General features: G+C 39.6%; 2 protein-coding genes across 3 annotated transcripts in view; both read left to right on the top strand.

Annotated features, from left to right (window-relative positions):
* Positions 1-658: 658 nt before the first annotated feature.
* Positions 659-14205, top strand: chrnb3a (cholinergic receptor nicotinic beta 3 subunit a). 2 transcript variants are annotated; one of them, XM_086082329.1, is made up of 8 exons: positions 659-969; positions 9171-9322; positions 10038-10082; positions 11182-11291; positions 11378-11891; positions 13058-13248; positions 13334-13526; positions 13659-14205. In XM_086082329.1, the coding sequence occupies exons 1-8, from the start codon at positions 909-911 to the stop codon at positions 13788-13790; spliced, it is 1398 nt and encodes a 465-aa protein (XP_085938455.1). In that variant the 5' UTR covers positions 659-908; the 3' UTR covers positions 13791-14205. The 2 variants fall into 2 exon arrangements, with proteins under 2 accessions (XP_085938455.1, XP_085938456.1); XM_086082330.1 differs by having other exon boundaries at positions 13193-13248.
* Positions 14206-22189: 7984 nt separating this feature from the next.
* The window catches only part of LOC147170157 (neuronal acetylcholine receptor subunit alpha-7-like), a 38275-nt gene continuing 35248 nt past the window's right edge, over positions 22190-25216 (top strand). Inside the window, exon 1 of the mRNA XM_086082328.1 lies at positions 22190-22337. Coding sequence (XP_085938454.1) covers positions 22268-22337 — 70 coding nt within the window. The 5' untranslated portion in view covers positions 22190-22267. The remainder of the gene's footprint in view (positions 22338-25216) is intronic.

Raw genomic sequence — 25216 nt, forward strand, 5'->3', positions numbered from 1 at the left:
GTATGCGGCAGATGCCTGTCCCTCGTGAGGCCGTCTCACGAGTCGAATGTGTGGCACAAAATGGACGTGAAGAAGAATGAAAGGTAAATGTAAACATACAGTATTAAAGCAAGTTGAAACTGAAACAAATTCTTTACACAGTCATTGGTTGAACAGTGAAACCATAAATATTGGTGTGGTGCCAAAAGAACCCGGACTCGGAATGACGATGACAGAGGACGACATGTTAATCCTGCAATTGAAGAGCAGCCAGCTAACAGTAACGTTAGCGCTTCGGATTCAGTTGTTGCCAGAGATGTTATCAATAAATGCACAGATCCAGAATGGCCAGACTGCTGGTAAAATCAACAAATAAGGTATTAAAAAAATAAATAAATAAATAAATAAATATATATATATATATATATATATATATATATATATATATATATATATATATATATATATATATATATATATATATATATATACACACAATCTTTACCCACACGGATTAATTTCAGTGAATATTCGTATGAAATACAGGTTAACAATCAAAGTCATGGCGTGACATATCGTGTTAATTCACCGAGGGAGGACGTGTACATTTATATTTTTTTCTACTGGACACACACAGTGGACAGGGTCTCTTCCTCTCTCTCTCTCTCTCCATCATGCACGGGCCAGCCCCTTCCTCCTCTTCCTCGTCCATTGCCTCCTCCTTCGAGAGCTGCCGACACCCTCGCAAGGAGACGCTGGCTTTGGTGACAGAACCGGCGGGGAGCGTCTTCACAACATCGCAGCCAGGACGTGCGGTTCTCGTAGTGGATTGAAACTGAGCGTCAAGGCAGATAGATACCCCTGCTTGCTTCAGAAATATGGTTTGAAATTGGAGGACTTATCAGTTCGAGTTTTTTGTCAAACGCACGATGAAGTTTGTGCTGGTTGTGTTGTGCTCGCTCCTGACCGCTGACAAGGTTGCTGGACAAGGTAAGCGTGTGCATGTGTAGGGTTGACAGCGTGACTCTCCAGCTCGGCATTTCTCATCACGTTATGTGTGGTTTTTTTGTTTTTAAGTAACAATTGTTATGATCCAAATGAGAAATGTTATGATCCTTGTTTTTTTAGCAGTCAACACTAGGCAGTATTGCCCAATTCAATTATTAACATTCACATTCAATATATGAATGTCATACTCCTTATGTGTCACTAACACAATGTTGCGTTTTACCTTCCACCTTACTGACATTGAGATTGAAATCACGTTTTAAATACAGTTAATATGTTGTTGTGCATACTGTTTGTGTTTTCCCCGACTATCTTGTTTTGTGACAGGTAACACGTGACATAGCTTGTTTACATATTATACACTCACAGATCACTTTTTAATAGGAAAATATGTTCAGAAATAATAAATTACTATACAGTACAACAGAAGGGGTGTTGTTAATTTGTGTCAGTTGAGTTGACCCATGTCGTCACTTTGTAGTCACTTTACATTACAGGTAGTTCAAAAACTGGGACACTTCATTAGTCTTTAAGGGCAGAGATAAGTGTGTTTCCAGAAATAAGGTCCAGTTAATATTTACATGGTCACTGTCAGCAAGTTGTGTGTCCCCTTAAAACACAAAGTCCCATCACACTATCCAGACTATTCCACTGTCTGGATAGAACACCAAATTGTAAAGAGAAAAAATGTTCTCTCCCCTTTGGACAATCCCAATTAAAGCTCATACAGTAGGCTATGTGGCTATACTCAGTTTACCGCATGTTCATTTCCGGATGAGTTTTGAACAAACAATCACCTGCACGTGAAGACGTTTTTGTACATAATGTAGCAATTGTGGGCACTGAAACTGATGAGGTTAACCTTTGCAAAATGATATGTCAGTGGGTTATGGGTAAACAAATCACAGTCTTTACAAGATAATAAACAAAAACAACAATATGAAAAATCATTTGCAAGAACATTTGTGTCTTTAATTAAATGAAAAAGGGCTCCCCTCAGTGTTCCCAATTCCCATGTCAGTGGTACATCCCACTGTGGCTCCATAACGGCAGATGGTGGCAGTGTCCAAGGTGTTTTATTTTGGGGGATGCTGTTTACACACATGAACAAAACCTACATGTGTGCTATCTAGTCTCATTATGTAGTGTAGCCCACAACCAAAACACACTAATGTGTCATGATTTGTCCACAGAGAATCAACCACATTCCCCCTCAGCTAACTCACGCTGCAGTCCAATCAATATGCTGCCCTTCACCTCTGTCCTAAATCACACACACATAGTCAAATAGAGTCAGGTGATGGGAGGACGCAGCCTCTTCGGCAACCAAATGTGATTTTTTTTTTTTTGCGCTTGTGAACTGAAGTTGTTGAGATGTAACTACATCCAGAGGTAGATGTGTTTCAGATGACAGATGTGATGCAATGGGGTGACATCCATCAGAGACTGAAATCAGCATTTATTTATCATCAGACAAATAAACATACAGGGAGACAGCTTTGAATACACCCTATCATTTTGGATGAGATAATAGACTATTTGGATACAAACCTGTGCACACACCTTCAAGTGATAGGTCACAGGTCGGACTGAACCCTTAGTTGTCCTGAGTGAATTGTAATTCCTCATCATAATAGATGATACTTCATTTATATAGCACTTTTCCACCTTACAAAGCCCTCAAAGCGCTTCACATTTTGACTACTCAGTCATCTACTCCAACAATTCATCAATTAATTGACACATAATTGATGTTTAGTTAATAATTAACTAATCAATTCTCAAATTAATCCATTGATAATCATTTATTTAACTTAAAAATTGTCCAAATTGTCCCAATTTTTGAACCTCTATTGTCAGATTTTTGCAGCCCTCCATGAAAACAGACGGATTATCTTTTGTGTTGAACCAAAATCAGCAACATCTGCTATTTTGTAAAATAATGATCAACATATTTGCCCATGTTTTGACATATTGCCAACCGAACTGAATCATAAGCAATTTATGTTTGTACATTTGACTGCACTGTCAATATGAAACAATATCCTGTTTTTGAATAAAGGATGGAAATTATCTTTTAATCTGATTTATTACCAAATTGAAAATAATAATGGACATATTAATTGACTATTAAAAGAATCGCTACTTGCTAGTCGCTAATCACTAATACCAAAATTTGAATTGATTTTTTCAGTTTGTGGAAAGTTTTTTTCTGGTTCTAGCATTCCTGTGGCTCAGTGCATAAATAAAATAAGCAGTTTAGAAAATGGAGGCAATTGCATGTCACATTACTTTTGTCCATTGAGGACATACATATATTGATAGTTAAAAATTTGAATTTTGAATAAATGTTTTATTTTTTGAGGGAGCTCAGTATTGTTAATTTGGTAATCTTACAGATTCAAAATGACATCATCATTGCTCTCTCTCTCTCTCTCTCTCTTTCTCTCTCTCTCTCTCTCTCTCTCTCTCTCTTTTGGGCGTGAGTATGTGTGTGTGTGTGCGTGTGAGTTTGTGCTCATTAATTCATCTAAAACCTATTAAAAATCCCATACCCTTCACCTAAACCGAATACTTAAGAATCCCGGGAGTTGTGAAGTTGTCAGAAGACCAGTGGAGTGATAAAAAAAAAGGGAGAAAAGTGAAATCCAGCATCACCTAGTACACACCGGGTTACAAACCAAAATCTTTCACCAACCCCAGAAGCATATAAATTCCAACAAATTAGAGAGACCACAAGAGACCAAAGGAAAGACTAAAGAAAGGAAGGAAGGAGAGAGGAAGCAGAGTGAGATCCACAGACATCAGCCTCCACCGATTCAGCGACCAGAGGAAGAAGCAGATTGTGTTTGAATTTCGGTAGATGCTGGTGTGGTGGATCTGGTATGCATGAAAAACCTCCCCTAAAGAGGGGAGCCGTCGACCCCGGCCAGGACAGGGCAAGCACAATCCCCCAGGGCCCCCCAGGCCTCGGCAGCGCCAGGGCACAACCCCCGGGCCCCGCAGGGGCCACCGGCCGGAGAGCAAACCCAGGAGCCCGGAGCGCCCCTCACCCCAACACGGCCCACGCCCCCAGCCCAACGCAGCAGAACGGGGCACAGTAGGCCCACGGCCCACGCTCCCCCTTGCCCACACCCGCCACTCACCACAGCCCAGCCCCCGCCGCCCCCCGGCCCCCAAACCCCCAGACACCCACCACCCTCAACTTTTTAAGACTTGTAATTTGATGATACAACACTGCATTTGGCACTTTGTATGTTGTTTGTATGTAATTTTATCTTGCTCTGTTATCTTATTTTATGGGGACTACAGATGGAAACTAGCATTGTGCTAAATCTGGTGCAGCCATCTTCTTAATGTTACTGCACACTGTCCTTTTAATAAACTAAACTCAAACATGTTTCTCATAATCCATAGAAGGAATCTGGGAGAGAGGAAAAAGGGTTTCTATGTTGTCTGTTCTGACTCTCCTAACTGCAGTTAACCTCCCTTTCCATACCAATCTTTTCTTGTCGCTCTCAGACACCACTGGGAATTCACTGTGGGTCAAACCGTCTCACTCTTTGCTTATCAGCTCTCTGCACTCCTCATCTGTTGATGACTGTTTGTCGCTGCGCTGCTATATAAAGCACCAATGTCTTACGCTGCTGAATATGCAGAGCTCTTGGGTTACTGCTGATTTATTGTGGCGTCCTCTGTCGTGTAACTTCAGGACAATTACTGTGTAGTGCTTCTAGTGACCAGTGAATCCCACTGTCAACTGCTTGAAAGCAACAGTGAAGGCGCAATGGTCAAAACAACAAAACAACAACACAAGCTACGTTAACCAATCACAACTACGGACAAATAGACAATACAGTATACAGTAATTATATCAATGCAAGAGCTGTTTAAAAACACACACACACACGTATGAATCTTGCTGCTGCTTGCCGGTATCGTTTTTTAAGTTATTTTTGTATTTTCGCTAAATCTATCCACCCTGCCTCATCACATTCCAGGGAACTATTGCTGCTTCTCTCGTGTATTCGACGATACTGTTGTCATGAAAAAAACTAAACGGTATTTTTGTTCACTAGTGTACGGGCTAACGCCGTAAGCTACTGCAAACCGGCTGTCAAGACACCAGCTCCTGATGCTTACCTGTCACTACCTCGCTATGCTGTCTTACCTTCTTTTCACCTGGTTCGGACTCTCCTGGATTTTCTCGTTGCTCTGCTATCATCCTGTGGCAGGACTATTCCAATATTCAGTTGCAGACCTACTTCAGATCCGCTGGAATATGAAACTTCCGCCGCTGGCGCTGCATCACCCGGACATCGCTCACCCTCCTCGCCAGCCTTACATCCATTGTGGTTCTCGCAGACACACTCAGCGCAACCACTCTGGCACAATTAAATCCACTTGGTCCATTTCTCACCGCTCGCCGGAAAACTCCGACCGTACGGTGAACCATCATGTGCTAGCCGTCCCAGCTAAGTCGGCTAATGCTTCTGTCAAACTTGCCACCTCCTCTGTTAACTTTGGTCTGCTCAATATCCGCTCTCTCACTAACAAAGGATCCCTCATTCAAGAACTCCTCACTGACCGTAAACTTGACTTTCTCTTATTAACTAAAACCTGGCAAATTCCAAATTACTTTTCCGCATTAAACGAATCTACTCCTCCCAGTTTTGTTTACACTTGCCGTCCCCGTAGGAACGGCCGTGGAGGAGGTCTCGTGATAATTCACTTTGAGAACTGGAAAGTCCTGCCTGCCTGCGTTCCCGAATTCAGCACATTTGCATGCCTTGCTATTAATTTTCCGGGACCTTCTCCTACTATAATCGCTACAGTCTACCGCACCCCTAAGCCACACAGCATTTTTTATCAGTGAATTCTCTACATTACTCACCCATTTATCCACACTCTCACCTACTTTAATTCTGTTGGGAGATTTCAAAATACACATGGACAATGCCAATCATCCCCTCACCAGAGACGTTGCATCCTGCCTGGACAGTTTTGGCATACAACAATTCATTGATTTTCCAACCCACACTAAAGGTCACACACTGGACTTAGTCTGCTGCTCTGATCTCACCCCCTCCAAGACCACTGCGAATGTTCTCCCTGTCACAGACCACTTCCTCCTCACTTTCAATACATCACTCTGCCTCTCTGCAATTAAAGCCCCCCGTCTCATCTCATTTCGGAATACCAAGGACATTAACATTGATACAGCCTGCTCCAAAATGGATAGTTTCCTGACTCTTTTTTGAAATCCTGATCAGCTTGTTACTTTCTACAATACCTGACTCACCAACACCCTATATTCCCTTGCCCCTTTGAAAACCCAATCTGTTTCTTTCACCACAACAGCCCCCTGGTCCCCCCCCCCCCACCTCCCCCGAGCTCAGGTCCATGAAAACCAAAAACCATCAACTTGAGCACCTATACAAAAAAAAAAACGGTCTCACTAACCACAAGGACATGAACACATCCTACAATACAAGGACCATATCTCCCAAACAAAAAACTGTTATTACTCCGGCCTCATCTCATCCAACGAGGGAAACTCAAGAACCCTCTTCTCCGTCCTGAACAGAGTCACCCAGCCACCCAACTCCAGAGAAAAGTGAAATCCAGCACCGACCAGACACCACCTACTACACACAGGGTTACAAACCAGAATCTTTCACCAACCCCAGAAGCATATAAATTCCAACAAATTAAAGAGACCTCAAGAGACCAAAGGAAAGGCTAACGAAAGGAAAGGATAGATGAAGCAAAGTGAGGTCCACAGACATCAGCCTCCACCGATTCAGCGACCAGAGGAAGAAGCAGATTGTGTTTGAATTTCGGTAGATGCTGGTGTGGCGGATCTGGCATGCATGAAAAACCTCCACCAAAGAGGGTAGCCATGGACCCCGGCCAGGACAGGGCAAGCACAACCCCCCCAAGGGCTCCCAGGCCTCGGCAGCGCCAGGGCACAACTTCCGGGCCCCGCGGGGGCCACCGGCCGGAGAGCAAACCCATGAACCCGGAGCGTCCCCTACCCCAACACGGCCCGCGCCCCCAGCCCTAAACCTGGTTTACCGCAAACCTTCTCAAACTTAATTGCAATAAAACAGTACCCCTCCTTGGCACCAAATCCAATCTCTCTAAAGTCAACAGTTTCTTCCTGACCATCGACGGCTACACAGTCTCCCCCTCCCCCCAGGTAAAGAGTCTGGGTGTCATATTCAACAGCTCACTCTCCTTCCACTAGCACATCAACATCATTACCCGCAGCCTTCAGTCGCTCTGCCCCCCAGCTCTGGAACACTCTGCCACCCTACCTCAGAAACAGTGACTCTTTCTCCTCCTTCAAATCAAGACTCAAACCACACCTGCTCCGGACTGACTACTCTACTTAAAGTTTCCTGCCAGTCTTTCCTTTTACTGTATTGATTTTACACCTTTTCATGTATTAATTTATTTATATATTTATGTATCCATTTATTTTTAATTATTTGTCTCTGCCCTAATTTTTGCTTTTGCTTTTAATTGTCTCAGTTTAGTTTAGTCTGCCCCTGTAAACTGTCCTTGGGAAACATGAAAGGTGCTGATAAATTATTATTATTATTATTATTATTATTATTATTATTATTACATCAAATTGGTCAGTAGAAATTAGTCTCCTCTAAAGATGATGCACAAGAAAGAACCCAAACAGTTTGCTGAAGACAAACAGACTAAGGACATGGATTACTGGAGACCTGTGGTCTGATGACACAAAAAATTCACTTATTTGGTCCAGATGGTGTCAAGCTTGGGTGGCGGAAACCAGGTGAAACCTTAGTGAACATTTATGGGGCATCCTAAACTCCAATCAGCAACCTGTGAATCTATGGTGAACTTCAGTTTGGGGTGTATGCACTTTTCTTGTCAAGAGTTTAGCTATTAATGGCGATATTTTGAGGGAACAATACATTTAGAATGTTATATGAGCTGTGTAGTGACTACTTTTCATTGTGTCAAGTAATTTATTCAATGTGGTATCTGAATAAATGTACTCACTTTTGTGAGATAATATACAAATGTGTTTATGTGTGTCTTGCAGTTAATTAGATTACTAGTACTAGTGTATCACACCTCCCGCCAAAGTTAGCTAGGATAGACTCAACTCATCCGCAACCCTTGTCTTCAACAGGATTGGATGGAAAGTGTCTGGTAAGGTGCAAGAAAAAAAATCCGGAACAAATGTCAGTGGAAAACTATGAAGCAGTCTCCATTCATCCATCTGTATTTGGTATTATCGCTTGGGGTTGCGGGTGTCTCGGCATCCCAGTCGACCCCTAAAACAGTCAATCTGTATTTAAGAGAACACCGTGCACGATGTGTTTTTATCTGTTGACTTGAGAGGGCTGACATCTCCAAGATGTTTCTAAAGCAGAAGCAGCCTTCCTTTACCGGCTGTCTCTCGCTCAGCTTGAGCGTCTCTTTAAGTGACTGTTACGTCTCGTGCTTGACTTCACCGAGCAACTCGACTCTTCTCCCCTGGCAATGCTTCTGTCTGAGGTGATCATGTCAGCATGATCATTTTGTCAGCCTTGGGAGAGTCGACTCTTCCGCTCGGCCGTGACCAGCTGTCAAAGTTGACAGTATGGCTCAGTTTGCCTGACACTGGCACTTCCTCACCACATCGTTTCATTTGCTTGTGAGGCTCTTGTAGATTGATTGTCTTTCGCGTTGCGTGTAATGTGTAAAATGACATAGAAGGGGTAAAAAAGTGAAGTAATCAATATCTTGACCAATCCAGAGGTTTAAGTAAATGATCTGTAGTCCCTTCATGGCTGCAGTACTCGCAGGATTTGACTCAGGGCTGTAGAGCAGAGGTGTGTGCTGGTACCAGGTAGCCCATCAGGGATCACATGAGTAGCCCGTGGGTGTGTTCTAAAAATAGCTCATGAGTGAGATGTGTCTGTTTTTTGTGTTGCTTTTCATTTTTAGACGTTTATTAGGTGCATTTAGAAATGACAATGTTCAAAAAAATTATAATTCAAAGGTCAGTATTCTATTACATGACCAACCAGTCGCACTTTTGTTATATACAGTACATGTATGTGCAGAGTTAATGCAAGATGATGGCTGAGGTCAACAATGCAGCCATGTATGCAATGAGTTGTAATTTAATTTTGGCTTTCTTTCTCTTCTTCCAGCTCAAGATGAGTTTGTGTCACTGGCCGAGTTAGAGGATTCCTTACTAAGGAATCTGTTCCGAGGTTATCAGAAGTGGGTTCGACCTGTGCAGCATGCCAATGACACCATTACTGTGCGCTTTGGACTCAAGATCTCACAACTGGTGGATGTGGTGAGGACGCAACACATAAATAATAGCCTGCAGTGATACAAGGCATTAGCAGCAATATGTATGTACAGTATATACTACTAATGTGTTTGTAATTAAAGCTGCTCAATGCAGGAAATTGAATTTTGAATCGCTACTGCCACCTGTGGCCAAAAAATGAAACTGCACACTCCCTTCTTCACGTGCACAATGCGCACATGTCACATCCACAGACAGAGAGTGGGAAATTCTAACCTAAGTCCAGTCTGAAAACGTATGGTGAAAGGCTTGTAGGAGTACCCAGTGTGAACAGGTAAGGTGTTAATTTACTAATTGGAAGATGTTTGAGTCCTAAATGGTCAAATAAAAAGGCTATTGTAAAGAAAATTTGATGCAAATCTCTACATTGAGCAGCTTTAAAGGGCTATTTTCCAAAATGCTCAATTTTATATAAAAAAAAAAAGACATCTACCCAGTCCTGCACATTTTAGAAACATTTACATTATACAGTACTGGGATAAACAATAACTGCTAAATCCCAATAAAGTTGTTGAGTATAAAATAATTTGAAAATGTACTGTATTTTTGTTCATAAAATAGTTAAAAAAAAAAAAGCATGTAACTGACACCAGCTGTAGCTGCCTATAAATGCCACAATACGGTGCCAAAGCACTACTTTTCCTTTAGACAGGTGGTTGATCTGACGGAAAAACAAACGTTGTGCCCTTTGTTCCAACAGGATGAGAAGAACCAACTGATGACTACAAATGTCTGGCTTTGGCAGGTACAGATCAGCCTAACTAAGATCTATGCTTCTTGGAGACAGAAATAATATACCTTTTGGGATGCCGTGTTTTCAATGCATAATTTTGTTGATGAAATACTACTCAATGTGTAGGAAGAGCTGGTGATAAAGAGGGCGGAGGACAAAGATGTATTGAGCAGCCAATCAGGCTTGTTTACTGTGTAAAAATCACATTATGGGCCAGTCATTGGTAGCATTTATATGACGTCACATGATATTTTTGATTAACTATGAATGGCATTCAGAATCCATTTTAATAAACCAATAAACAAGCATGCCAATGATCATGAACATACAGCTGAACTGCTCTAAAACCGCTGTCCATGGTTCTGAATAACAAAAAAGAAAAGAAAACATACAGTGGAACCTGAAAGGTTGAACATAATCTGTTCGAGTATGTTTGTCTGCCTCCAACTTTTTGGACTTAGAAATATTTTCCCGTAAGAGCTATCGTAAATGTTAGAGGTGTGCATTGCACCAATAAAAGGAAGTTTGATATGTATCTCGATGGGGTGTGATATGATTCAAAGAGGGTTTATTTTAAAGTGCAACAATTTGATTCAGTGGGATTACAATTTGATTGGATAAAGCACGATGATGAGTTTCTTGTTGAAAGTAGACAATCATTTTACAATATGAAGTAACTTGTCAGTACTGTAAATATGGCATTTCTTTCAAAGAGATTATCTAAAAAGTGTTTTTATTTGTAGCTTTTGCTATGTTTATTATGTAACATGTAAAAGCTCTCCAAAGACCAAGCTATCTAAGATAATTAAAAAAAAACAACTAATTGTCAGCAACATCAAACCGTTTTAAAGTTTTTGTTTATTTGTTTCTGGTTCAAGCTATATTAAGACTGATTTTCTTAGTTTGTGTACTGATGCACTCACATCTTTTAAATCAAAAGAGATTTTCAATTCACAACATTTTCAATACAACATGAAAACAAATGATTCCCCCCAGATGTAAATAACATGGATTAATTTCTATTAAGTTCCAAGATACTGACACACGATCCAGAGTCCCTCCTATCTTGTGGTTGTGGAAATGTTAACTTTTTTATCACACATTTTGTAAGGAATGGGTCGATGTCAAGCTGAAATGGAATCCAGATGAATATGGTGGCCTTACATCCATCCGAGTACCTTCAGAGACTTTATGGCTGCCAGACATTGTCCTGTATGAAAAGTGAGTTATACACAATGTTCTCTTTTTTTATTATTATTTTTTACCCTTAAATATTTCGTTCCAATCCCTTTCCCATCAATTACTAGCGCGGATGGTCGTTTCGAGGGTTCCCTGATGACTAAAGCCATTGTTCGGTGGGATGGAACGATAACGTGGACCCCGCCTGCCAGCTACAAGTCTGCTTGCACCATGGATGTCACCTTCTTTCCTTTTGACCGCCAAAACTGCCCCATGAAGTTTGGCTCCTGGACGTACGATGGCAACATGGTTGATCTGGTTCTGGTGGATCATTATGTTGACCGCAAAGACTTTTTTGACAATGGCGAGTGGGAAATCCTCAATGCAACAGGAGCGAAGGGAAGCAGGAGGGACGGGGTGTACTGGTACCCTTTTTTAACTTACTCCTTCATCCTCAAGAGGTTGCCCTTGTTCTACACCCTCTTCCTCATCATCCCGTGCCTCGGTCTTTCCTTCCTGACTGTGCTGGTCTTCTATTTACCGTCAGATGAAGGAGAGAAACTGTCACTTTCCACATCTGTGTTGGTGTCACTCACTGTCTTCCTCCTGGTTATAGAGGAAATCATCCCTTCGTCCTCAAAGGTAAAAAGGTCTGAGGACTCAGACCGATACATATTACATACTACTTAAAGCTTCAATCACTTGCAGCTCCCTTAAAACCTGAGTAGAGTTGACCCCCTGTATTTGTTGGGGAAAGGGACCGGGCCAGCCTGTTAATAGTGAAAATCTGTGAAATACGTTGAATACAAACTTTTTAAAAATGCTGATAAACCTCAAATACTGATGCCAAGTACCGATACCACTAGTACTTCCATCCATCCATTTCCTGAACCGTTTATTCCCCACAAGGGTTGAGGGGGTGTTGGAGCCAATTCTAGCTGGCCAGGCAGTAGGCGAAGTCCACTAGTACTTATACTTACAATTTCCCAAAACAAACAATGACAGATAATTTTAAAGAGCGACCTGTATAGCCTAATAGAAAACATTTCCTTAAAATTGACATTTTCTATTCTTTAATTTCTAGCGCCGCCACCAGTACCTAAATATCGGGACACACCAATTGCTAATTATGTATATATATATATATATATATATATATATATATATATATATATATATATATATATATATATATTTCAATGTTTAATCGAATGACTTCAATAGTTAACTCATGGTTGGTCAGAAATGTTACATCTGTTCTAAATGTACAATAAAATATATATTTTTTTAAATACGTTTTCAAACTCTTGTTAAACTAATAGAAAAATGTTAAACTAATAGAAATATGGCTGCTTCTTTTAGTGATTGATACAGTAATTTCATAATAATTAATCAAATTGAGTTAGAATTAAAAAGATGTACTGTAATAAATGAGTGTGATATTGATTTATTTTGAGTTCATTTTCTGCCACTTGATGGCATAATTACATTTGTAAGACATTATTGACAGTTTAGTGCATTTTTCTTTTCATATTTATCTAGTCTTTGACATGAAGTAACTTGTGAAATGTTGCACATTTTTGAAATTGTAAAATACAACTTGATCCCAGTCTCCACAAATATATGCTTTATTATTACATGTATTACTGCTAAATTTGAACGTGGATGTGTCTGATGCATTGTAACTGGAATACAAGCAATTATTATATAATGTAGTAATTTCCCTACATGTAATTAAATATTGACTATGGATGATGTAACTCACAGGATGTTCTCTGATACATTTTTTTTGTCTTTCCTTGCCCCAGGTGATCCCATTAATTGGAGAATACTTGCTTTTTATTATGATCTTCGTCACCTTCTCCATTATTGTAACCGTTTTTGTCATTAACGTCCACCATCGCTCCTCTGCAACCTACCACCCGATGGCCCCCTGGGTGAAGACCCTCTTCCTTCAGCGACTGCCCAGGCTGCTGTGCATGCGGGGGCACACTGACAGGTAAAAATAAATAAATAATAATACAAAATAAAACATCCACTTTATGGGGTGTAATTATGACATACAACGTATGCATTGCTTATAGATACCACTACTCGGATAGCGAGACGAGCAGTCCTGAGCTGAAACCTCGCAGAGGAATAGGAAGCAAGGGAGCTCCTGGCCGGCAGAGAGGGAAGGAGGAGGAAAATCAAGTCTGGCTTGCCATGCTGGAGAAGGCCACACATTCTGTTCGCTACATCAGTCGTCACATCAGAAAGGAACACTTCATCCGTGAGGTGTGCGGCTTTGAGGAATCATTTTGGAGTCATGCCAATAATTGGGGCAGGACATCATCTTGAATAATACATAGCAACATGCACAGAATTCTTTAATATTATGGCTGTAATTTGGGTTTTCTATTCATACAGGTTGTACAAGACTGGAAGTTTGTGGCTCAGGTGCTGGACAGGATTTTCCTGTGGGCCTTCCTCACTGTGTCGATATTAGGGACAGTCCTCATCTTCACACCAGCCTTGCGGATATACCTCAGCTCACCTTAATCAACTAATACTTGCAACTATTGTTCTAGAATTTCTGTTTTTCAGACTGCAAAGTTGAATAAAACTCATATTCACACTAAGTAAAGTCAAGCCACAAAGTTGTGGCTCCAATAGTTTGTCAAGTGTGTGCGCACAAAAGTGCAAGGACAAATAGCAATAAGCTGCTCATAGTTGCATGCATGATTTTAAGCAACCATTTATCAACGTCACTGCTTGTGTTTAAAACCACACAATCAATATCATTCATCAGTACTCAACTCAACTCGTCTTTATTTATATAGCGCATTCACAGCAGCTGCAGCTTTAAGTTGTTTTGTGTCCAGCATGCTTAACAAGATGTCTGCACTTAATACTCTGTACTCACATAAACAATTTTATTTTATTTATTTTTAAATAAAAACGTGTGATATATTTACTGAGTGACTGACTGTAATGACATAGAATGACCATTATATGGCAGCAGATACATTCATGGGCACGTAGACAAGCTATCTTGTTTACCAATCAATAATGAACTACAGATTTTATATTGTATATACTGTAGTTTATATTACAGCTCCCGTCTGATAAGCAGCAGTCAGGGATTCCTAAATTGCATTCCTTTGTTAAGGGGCACATAATCTGTTGTACATCATGGATGGAACAAACCACGCTAATACCATGACAATTTAAAGGCAAGTTAAGAATTGTGTCTGTCACAAACTCTTAACAGAGATCTGTATGGCATATTCAGCAACATGGATATACATATGAACATATGATTCATTTAGCTTACAGCCTACCAGACATTTCAAGGACAAACAATGTAATAGCTCTATTCCAAAAGCCAAATTAGTATCAGTTTTGACAGACCCACTGACACCAGAAATGAGGTTGGTACCAATTTTAGCATTTGACAACTGTATTATTCTGCTAATACAGAGGACCAGTGTTTTGAAACTTTTTACAACAGGTACCACTGAAGGTTCCACACATTGCTTCATATTGATTCACTGCTTCAGAAAGCTTCGGTTTCTCCATCACTACCATTTACCCGCACCACTTGAAGATCAAAGTGAGAAAAAGAAGAAGAAGATTGTGGCTTTAATGCATCAGCAGAGTTGATATCACTCCGACCAGTTACCATACATTCGTGTTTGAAGGTGAGATTTAACACCTAGCAACATTGGAGAATGCATGTTACACACTGGACAGGCTTGGTACGCCTCTACGTTTTTATTATTCTACTTAATGTTCATTAACCTAAGAAATGTAGGACTATCTGATGAATGGTAGCTGACTGCCACCCTGCTAACTGTTATCTAGCCCCCCTCCCCCTGACTCCAGGTGGGGCCCACCAGCCAGCAACTAGTAAGAAGCCCTATCGTAGGTTTTCGACGCCAACATGTTGTTGTTGCAGTGTTAAGCAGTGCTTTGTCGTCGACGGGATAATGTCATCTGTCTCCGCAGCTCCCTTCAGCTCAGGCCAATGCCTGGCTTGCTTGCTTCTGTCTGCTTGAACAGTCTGACCTAAGCACGCTTCTATTATTCACAGCTACAGATGTGACTCATAGAGAAAGGTTTGTGTGCGTATGCGTGTTGAACAGGGCCATGGACAATGTTTGGGAAGGGCAAAGCTGAAGAAAAAGAAGAAGAGAGAATCTAAGTAAAACAAATATATGCCAGGTACTTCAGGCTCATCAGTGCCATAAAGCCTTTGTAAAGTTAAAGAATGACTCTATTGACAATATTCCCTGAAGGTTTTGGGGGGAAAAAGTAACAATAACTCAGAGTATAGATTTATCTGCTTCAAAAAAAAATGTTGATGGACTTTTTAACACAAAATTTATTCGACAAGACTGCTATGTTGATATTACTATTCACTACACATTGTTTTGAATGAAGAAAAATAACTGTTCTGTCTTATCTGACACCTTTATGATTGCAGTTTTTAATACGAAGATGCTATGTGTGTGCCTCTGTGAAGTTGTTCATAGTAAATTGAATTGGAAGGGAAAAAATATAATAAATATTTTAATTTGTTGTTGTATGTTTATTATTGTTTTTGTTTTGTTTTTATTCTTTTTCATGTTTCACTCAAACTCAAACATGGTCCCAAAACACTTTACAATTAAAATCACCCACAATCAAAACACTTTATAATAAAATCAGGGTTTTGTTTTTTTTTAAAGAGAAAAGAATAGTCACAGACTAAAGTGTGTCTTAGTAAAAAGGTATGTTTTAAGACAGGATTTAAAAATTGCAATATTAGTATTTGACATTATTCACCTGAATTGTCTAGAGTGGTTTTCAACTCTTTTTTTTTAAATAGCTCTCGGGTACCACCATAATGACCACCATTTAAATACAATAGCATAGAATGCCAAACTGTTTATCAAAAAACAAAACAAGTACATTCATATTATTGTAACCCATTCTAACATTGTGTACAGTTTAACATTAACACTGCACCTGACTATAGGAAAACTCAAAAGAAGTTGACTTTACGTGAACGTTACTGTGACTTGTCTTAAAGTGAACTTAAAAACACACAAGCATGGTAGCAGTGTAAATAAACCGGTTTATATAGTGCATGGAGAGAAATACAGTACATAACCAAGCTTACACATTTACGCAAGAGTCCCATCCCTGCAGGCAGAGCTGAAAAGCCATTTCTTAATGTAAACTGATGGCAGTCAGCATACATAAATGACAATGTGCCCGGTCCGAGGTCGGAAGTAGACATGCAAAAAGGGAGATAAGGAGAGGAGGGTGAGAGCTGTTATGCACAAAGACTAAAGCAAATGAAAGGAGGAGTGATAAATAGCAAGCGCTAAAGTGCCTCGAGCGTTCTTCTAATGGTCTTAGGACACTTTGCCTTCTGCTGTGTGCATTGACAGTTCAGGACAAGAACACAACGGTGAGGTGGGAGGAAATAAACTTACAGCATGGAGACAGATGGAACACAGATGGGGAAGGACAGATAGAAATCAAGAGAAACATGGAATAAGTGAGGAGGAAGGAAATGGAATCAGAGGACAACATTTAGCGTCAGTGATGACAAAATGGACGGCAGTATTGCCCGTAGCATCAAAGTGAAATACAGGTACAATACTTGGTCAATGTGTCGTCTCTTCTCAGCCCTTTAATGAGAGACACCTGTTTTGCTGAGAAATTAAAGAAACACTGACAGACTCCCACTTCAGACTACATCCACTTCTTTCCTGGGACTGCAGACAAGCCACACATGTTAAAGGGACAATAACGTGAAAAATCAACTTTTTGGAGCTTTCAGCCATGTTAAAATGCTAATTCCTCACCAAAAACATCATCAAAGTTGTGTTTTCCTCCATTCGCGCCTCTATGAGAAATTCTAGGTCATTCTGCTCTCCAAGCACCAGCCCCTCCCAACCTGAGAAAACGAGCTGTTGTCACCGTTTGACGTCATTAGGTGCGGCCCCACCCCCGTACCGCCTCTGTGGACTAAACGCACACCCACTTTCTCTGAGACCTCCATGAGGTTGTGATAAAAGTAGCCTTTATCAGTAAACATTCTGTCCAAGTGAATTCAAAGCAATCAATTATCCTTCACATCTGCAATGCCAAACTGCAATGACAATTGGCCGTCTTAAAATCCCAGAAAGGGTTTTGGCTGACACTTGTGTAAAATACGAGTACAACTTTTTGCGCTGTTGAACCTGACTGAACAAATGGTGTAGAGATTAGCACACTCGCCCTGTAAACAGCAGGTCTCAGGTTTGCGACCAACAGTCGTCTTTTTTTTCTTCTTTTCTTTCTTTCTTCCCTCCTCCATTACGATTCCTTGTGGCAAGGAGCCGTTTTGTTTCAAATGTTTATTGAAGAATTGAACATCCATCCAATTTCCACATGTAAAGAAGACGCGGTTGTACTACAACAGCTGGCCGTTCTTGCATGGACACACAGCGCTCCTTGCAGGGCATAGGCAAACTAGGCGGTCACCTAGGGCGTCATCGAAGTGGAAGGGGAGACAAATTGCAGGGCAAAAAAAAAAAAATATATATATATATATTTTTTTTTCCCCTCAGGTTTTCTAAAATAAAATATGTAAATGACCCTGCTATTATTTTTGTTTTTGCATTTTTGTATTGCAGAATTGTGTTGTTTTATTGTGCTATTATAATATAGTTGATACTTTTATTTGGAAGGATACAGGAAAATATTTCATAAACCGGTAGGAACTGACATAAGTAACTGACGTACTGCCGTTAGTAGCGCCGTCTTCCAAGTGCAGAGAAGACGTGTGCGCGCCACAGGAAATCAGAGAAAACTAAAGTTTACAACTAATTCAGTGAACGATTCTTTAGGACCTGGCTGAGAAGGGAACAAGGTTCGTATTAGAGCAATGTTTCATTGTTTAACTAATGTTGCTATATTTCATGTTCATTGTGTAATTTACTGCATAGTAAAATATTACCGTTTTCGTGTGCTAACGCTCCTTGGTAAATATTTAGCAATGCTATTGCTCAAGATTCAGTTTTATTGACTAAGAATCTGTATTTCTGTATGGTTTATTTTTGTCTGAAGGTATTTATAAAGGCAATAGGCAAGGTTAAAATGTTTATTTACAATATAAATTGTACTCAAGGTAAAAGGTAATAATTTAAGGCAATTTATTTATAGTATATGGTAGGGTGGCCAGATATGGACTCTTTTGGGAGGACACACCATTTTCTTACGTCCTGTTGGGGCATCTGGGGTTTTTATAAATTCATGAAAATGTATGGTTGACATTGTGTCTAGTAGGAAGTGAAGCACACTGTGTAACTGCGACTGGTACCACAATTTCAAGGCCGGGGCAAGTGTCCTCTTTTTGTGGAAATGGGAATATGGTAACCCCATATGGCTTAAATACGGTAATAACAAAACACACCGTTTGAGTTATTAATGGCAATTTTTGTTTATTTGTATTGTAGCTCTTACAGTGTGTTCACACAAAGGAAGGTTTAATAAAAGTTGTGAACCATCAGTTGGAGAGACCACCTTTATTCCAACCGAGGACGCTACAAAATGTTATATATATATATTATTTTATTATTAAAATTTTTATTATTAATATTATTTTATTTATTTTATTTTACATTATTACATTATTTATATATGTTATATTATACCACATATATATTTTGTGTAATAATAATTTTTTTATGACTTCTAGACCAAATAAATATGAGATCATGACCTGGCACCCTTAATCTGACCTGCTGCTGCTGTTTACAGTGAAAGGTAGGGGGAGGGGTTGCGCATCATCTCAGAGTGTTAGCGCTAGATAGATGATAGATGGATGGCTCGCTTATGTTGCTGTCTATACATCAAAAACCTTTACAATGAAAAGGTCCAAGCTCTCAGGTACTGCATTAAGAAAGTGGCGAAAGGTGGAGGAGGAAAAACGGGCCGATGGGAGAGGCATGTATGTCAGTCAATCAGAATTGTCTATAAAAACAAACGTTAAAATAGCGTTAATTTTAGTAAATTTTTCGAAGTTTCCCGTCAATTGTTAATAAAATGGGCGTCCGTCATTGACTTCATTATTTTTATTGCTTTTTATATGCATCTTACACAAATATATTGTACATAGTTTGGAAACATTTTGTATTTAATAATGTCAGCACAAATTGCACTAAACAGTTGTATTGCTCTGTACTTATGGTATTTATTTGTATTACTTGTAGTTGTCGGGGGGGGGGGGGGGGGGGCTACAATGTATACATTCGCTAAGGGCACCAAATCACCTAGGGCCAGCCCTGGCTCCTTGGCAGCAGCCGACTCGGACGAGATGGGCGCGACAACCACTTGGGGAGAGGCGGGGTTTTACTGAAACTGGCATTTTACTTCCGCATTAGAAAAATTGCCAGCAAAACACCTTGTATTTCATAAGAAAATTACATCGCCATAGTTTCAAAGGTAAGATTTATATATATTTATATATTTTTATATACTATTATATGCCTATAGTTAACTGTAGAAGAGCTTAAAATTCAGTAATGTAATCCCTTTAACTGAAATGATGGCATGATTTTAAACATTATGTTGTTGTTTTTTTTTATCCCACAGGGTACTTCCTGTTTGGTTATGATCCAAATTAAAATTGTGATTGAGGTCTACATTCCACTGAGTGCCGTCTACTTTGTTGCAGCTGTCAACGTCTACATTTTGATACTTAATCAAACATTTGTAGACCTTTTATGCATGCTGGGTGATACTTTCTCATTATTACAACAAATGTGTTCAAATAGCTCATTTATTGTTCAGTAAATCTCCCACTGAGGTTACCTGCTTACTCCAGGACTCGAGGTGGAAGGAGATCTGCTATATTCTGCTTATTCTTCACCAAGACTGTATCTTTGAACCTTCTGTCATTCATCATTTCATATATCACTCCAAATTTAATTACTGGGCAGAATTACATAATCTTCCTCTTCCTCTTGATATATGACCACTACTGAACAGATCAGAGGTTGGCTGGAAGTGTTCACTTCTGCTACTGATGAACCAAAGAACTTTTGATTTTGATTTATTATTTTTTAAAGGTGGGCTTTCTGTCAATGACAGATATCTTTTTTGTTGACAATTAGCCAATTAGCCAACTTAGAAAAACTGACGGCCTAAGCATTGCCGGAAGTGGGTTTTCGTCCGTCAATGTATTCATTAAAGATGCAATGTGGAGTTGGTCACTTTGCTACGCGTGACTGCCACCTCTGGCCTAGAGTATAACTGCAGCCTCTGTATAAAGCATGGTGCCACAGCACTCCTCCGACCCCCGAGAAACTGTGTTTGTAATGAACACTCCACACTAAAGGGAAGCTGATAGGTGCAGTCACAGTTAAAAAGTAAGGGCTCTATGTACTCATCTGGTTGGTGGTGCATGCATGGAAATCTTTAACATAAACATTTTAAACTCCACAATGCACCTTTATTGATGGGAAAATGAAGCTTCATTATTCACTTGTGTTATTTTCTTAATCCTCTGGAGGGTGCTCTTGTTTTAAAGGTGCAGTGGAAACTTTTTATCAATTTCTACTGCACTAGACTAACCTTTATCTTTAAACCAAAAGCACCATCTAGAAGAGTAATATAAAATATATTACAAGTAGTTCATGAAGCATCATTTTCCCATGAGTAGGCCAGTACCAGCGGACCTTCTCAGTCCGTCAATGACAGGCGCCAGTTTCACTGATGATTGATGAATGACCTAAACATTGACGAACACCCACTCCGTTGACGCACTGCAGAGTACTCCCACTTATTCCTTGGGATTACGGCCAAGCCACAGTTTTTTCTCCCAGAGATGGGGGACACGCAACTTTAGACTTGCAACTCGACTTTGATTTGTTCACTAAAGACTTGAGACTTGACTCGGACTCTTCTTTTGGGTCTCGTCAACATTACGAGTATTTGATGAAGAAAAGCGGTTCTGAAAATTAATAGATAGTGTATGTTGCTTTCATTAAAAAGCACCCCAGTACTGGCCCAAAAAACAACAACAATCTATTGTCTGCTCAGCGATTCAAGTACAATGGGGTTATCTATCATTCTGATTCTCATCATTCTCTTTCTCTTTTGCCTACATAAGTTGCGGATTGTCCAAATGTGAAGCGAAGTATCCTGCACACAAGTTAGAATTCCCTGCCCTAAAATGTGTGCCATTCATATTTACTACTGCGAAACTTGATGCTATGAGTTGGCAGTTCTGTCCACAGAGCGGGAAAATATCATCAGGATTCAGATGGGCTGTCTAGGTGCCCACATGATCCACAAACTGATGACGTACTATCCAAAAAATGACTTCAATAGGATACAACAATTCACACTTACCTGAGACAAACCAGAATTGTACAGTATATTAACATTTGCATGGATGTAGCAAAACATTTGCAACTTGCTCACATAAATAAGAAACAGCATTTTTTGAAGTGCATAAGCGGCACTCAAATGTGAATATTGAACAAGTAGTTTTGATCATTTCAAGTCTGAGAAAAACTGTCCAAGATTTCACACTTAAAAGTAAGTTTGTGAGTACATTAAGACAACAGTGTCATACTTCAGTATTCATACTTTTTGTTAGTTTGGTGTGCAGTGATGTATCCCTAATGTAAAATTGTGAAACACTGATTTTGGAGAACAGCACTCATCATGGACAAAGTTTGAAGAAGTTGACCGAAGCATGCAGGCAGGTGGCTTTCAAAACCTGCATATAAGACAACAATGTTTATTTTTCAGAGAGAAAGAGAGAGAGAGAGAGAGAGAGAGAGAGAGAGAGAGAGAGAGAGAGAGAGAGAGAGAGAGAGAGAGAGAGAGAGAGAGAGAGAGAGAGAGAGAGAGAAATAGAGAGAGAGAGAGAAATAGAGAGAGGGAGAGAGAGAGAAATAGAGAGAGGGAGAGAGATGCAGCGGTCTGATGAAGCTCTCCAAGTTTGACACCTCCAGTGGGCTAAAAAGGGGACCTACAACACTGCTGTGATGGAGTCACACAGGACTACTAAATCAATATTGGTAGGATTTTACCTTTGGACGACTTTGAGCTTTCAAGGTAGGTCGCTGAATGACTCCTGCTTATGAAAATATGTCCAAATAACCATACACTCTAGCTTTTTTTATTTTACAATATTTGCTTCTGACCATCAATGACGCAGACTCAGACATATTCCCTTGACGTGACTGTGAGTATGTGTAATATTCTTGCATGTTTAGGAATTCCATCACATCACTACAGCTGAACATATTACAGCGTGCCTGGAGTGCAAGTGTGGGTCAGTGTGTTTGTGTGAGTCTTGCTCTTTAGACTAACAACATCTGGCTTAGAAAAAAAAGAAGAAAAAAGGAGGGCACACCAGCAATGATGCACGAAGCCCATTGGGAATGTTCATCCCCTCGGAGTAATCTGCTGTCAAAATTAAATGCATGATTAGTGGACCACAAAGACCATCAGATGAAGTTAAAGCTCTTTATTATGTTTGAATGGTTTTCAGTACTTGTGATATCTATCTATCTATCTATCTATCTATCTATCTATCTATCTATCTATCTATCTATCTATCTATCTATCTATCTATCTATCTATCTATCTATCTATCTATCTATCTATCTATCTATCTCTCTCTCTCTCTCTCTCTTTCTCTCTATCTATCTATCTATCTATCTATCTATCTATCTATCTATCTATCTATCTATCTATCTATCTATCTATCTATCTATCTATCTATCTATCTATCTATCTATCTATCTATCTATCTATCTATCTTTGCATGTCTTTTGATTGGATGTTTGTTACTTAATTACCATTATTTTTATACATCAATCAATTCATTTTCTATACTGCTTGTCCTCATTGGGGTCGAGGGTGGACTGGAATCCCAGGTGACTGTTGGTGAGAGTTGAGGTACACCCTGGACTGGTCATTATATTGCAAGGTTACATTTTAGCCATTAAAAACAGATTTTAAAAACCGATCCTGTAACACTGGAAACTCTAACGGGTAAGCCTGCACAATTGTAAGAATGCCAACACAAAAGACATTTAAAAACAACAAAACAGCTTGTCACTGGGTGAAGTTGCAGACTAAAATGGTAAAAATCTGTGATGAACAAATGCAGCATACCATAGAAGAGAATTCTTAATGAAGGTCATCCCTTTTCTCTTCAATCATCTTGTTTGACTTACAAGTAAAACGTTTGCACCGATCAATTTTCTGGATTAGCGTGTGCATGCGTCTGCCTCACAGTGGAGGAGTTCTAGGTTAAAATTTTACCTTGTGTCTCTCATGCGCCTCAAGTTCATTCACAACTGAATTGCCCATGGATGTGAAAGTGTGAATGTTTACATGTGTGCCCTGTGATTGACTGGCGACCAGTCCAGGGTGTACTCGCCTCGTGCCCAAAGTCACTGGAATAAGCCACAGTTTACATGCAATGCTAATGAGGACAAGCACATAGAAAATCAAAGGATGGATGGATATTGTAAGGGGCAGAATATTGTTATTTTTTAAGTTATAAATAAATAAATAAAAATGCCTGTAGGCTAATGAAATGCAACGACTAATGTGGTTGTCAAAACTAGACAATACGGTATACTGCATGCATTAAAAGTGTTTTAATTAGAATTGCGGATGTGCCTTTTTTTTTATTATAAAACACTAGCACAGTTACAGATATCTTTTATAAAATAAGATGATTCAGTGAGATTATACTTGCCCAGATTTTATTCAGGCATGTGTGAAACAGCGACCCTAATATGACTTAATTGCACTCAAAGAAGAAAATAATAGCAAATTTGATCTGTTGTCTTGTATGTTAGCGTCATGAAATTTGTTGTGGTTTTGTGTCACTGAGTGACAGGCAGCCTCTGTGTAGTTCAGTGCGAAGTAGTCTGTGTGTAGTGCCAGATTAGACTCCAAATTTCTGAGAGAGGGGCACATATTGTTTTTTTTTGTATCTCTTGCTATAAATTTTCATAGGAATTCTCTTTGTTGCAGTGGAATTGATCCTTTGTGTCTTCCAAGGTCTGTAATATATTTTGCCTTTATTGTGTTGTACTGTGTGCAGTTTTGGCATTTTTCTATAACTTGAACTGCTTCTTAAGGGCTTTTTTTGAGAGGTCCCTCTTAGTGGGAAGTCAGTGTTGCTGCAAGGAACAAGCTGTCAGGGGCTTGCCTTTGTCTGGCACTCTCAAGCCACAATATGGTGCGGACAGACAATTTAGGTCTTTGCCATTACATCAAATGTTCTGTGTAGAAAAAATCTACAAGATGTCTTAATTAAATGTTGGATATCCGCTCTTTCAACATTTACTTTTTTGGTTCTTTAGTCCTCAACACGCTTTTCCTGTTTACCATCACTAAAAATAAACGTGTGCAGTAAATCCAGTATAGGCTTACATAGCTCAAGTGTCACAAGATTTGCTGAAGTGTTGTAAGAAATTAGAATATGATGTTACACATGGACAAGAATTGAGATGTTGTTTGAGGATCTGTTCTTATGCCCACTGTTATTCTTGCAACAGCATTCTGACGTGAGAACAATGGATTTGAGGCTGACCTTTTTTTTCTTTCTTTTTGCTTTTATTTAATCATCTGTCCATCTGTCTGGGCCATCATTTATCCATTGGCTCACATGCAACAAAACGCTTCCTCACATTTGAAACTGGCTCCACTGAGCAGTGACTAGCTGTAGTAACATTTCTGTTTGGGACATAATGTTTTACATAAAAAATAAAAAATAAACAAATAAATAAATAATTATATATATATATATATATATATATATATGCATCTATGTTGTACCAGTCAAACCATCGTTTCTGAAAAAGTGTCTGTAAACAAGCTGTTGTGAATTTTGTCCCTCCATGAGAAAGGAGAGCATTTGCAAAACTCCCCACAGCAAATTTCTCCGGACTCGGCAGCTAGGCAGGACG

Source organism: Leptonotus elevatus, chromosome 8, assembly GCF_054856555.1.
Source record: "Leptonotus elevatus isolate MCC_2025b chromosome 8, RoL_Lele_1.0, whole genome shotgun sequence".
NCBI classification, from domain to species: Eukaryota; Metazoa; Chordata; class Actinopteri; order Syngnathiformes; family Syngnathidae; genus Leptonotus; species Leptonotus elevatus.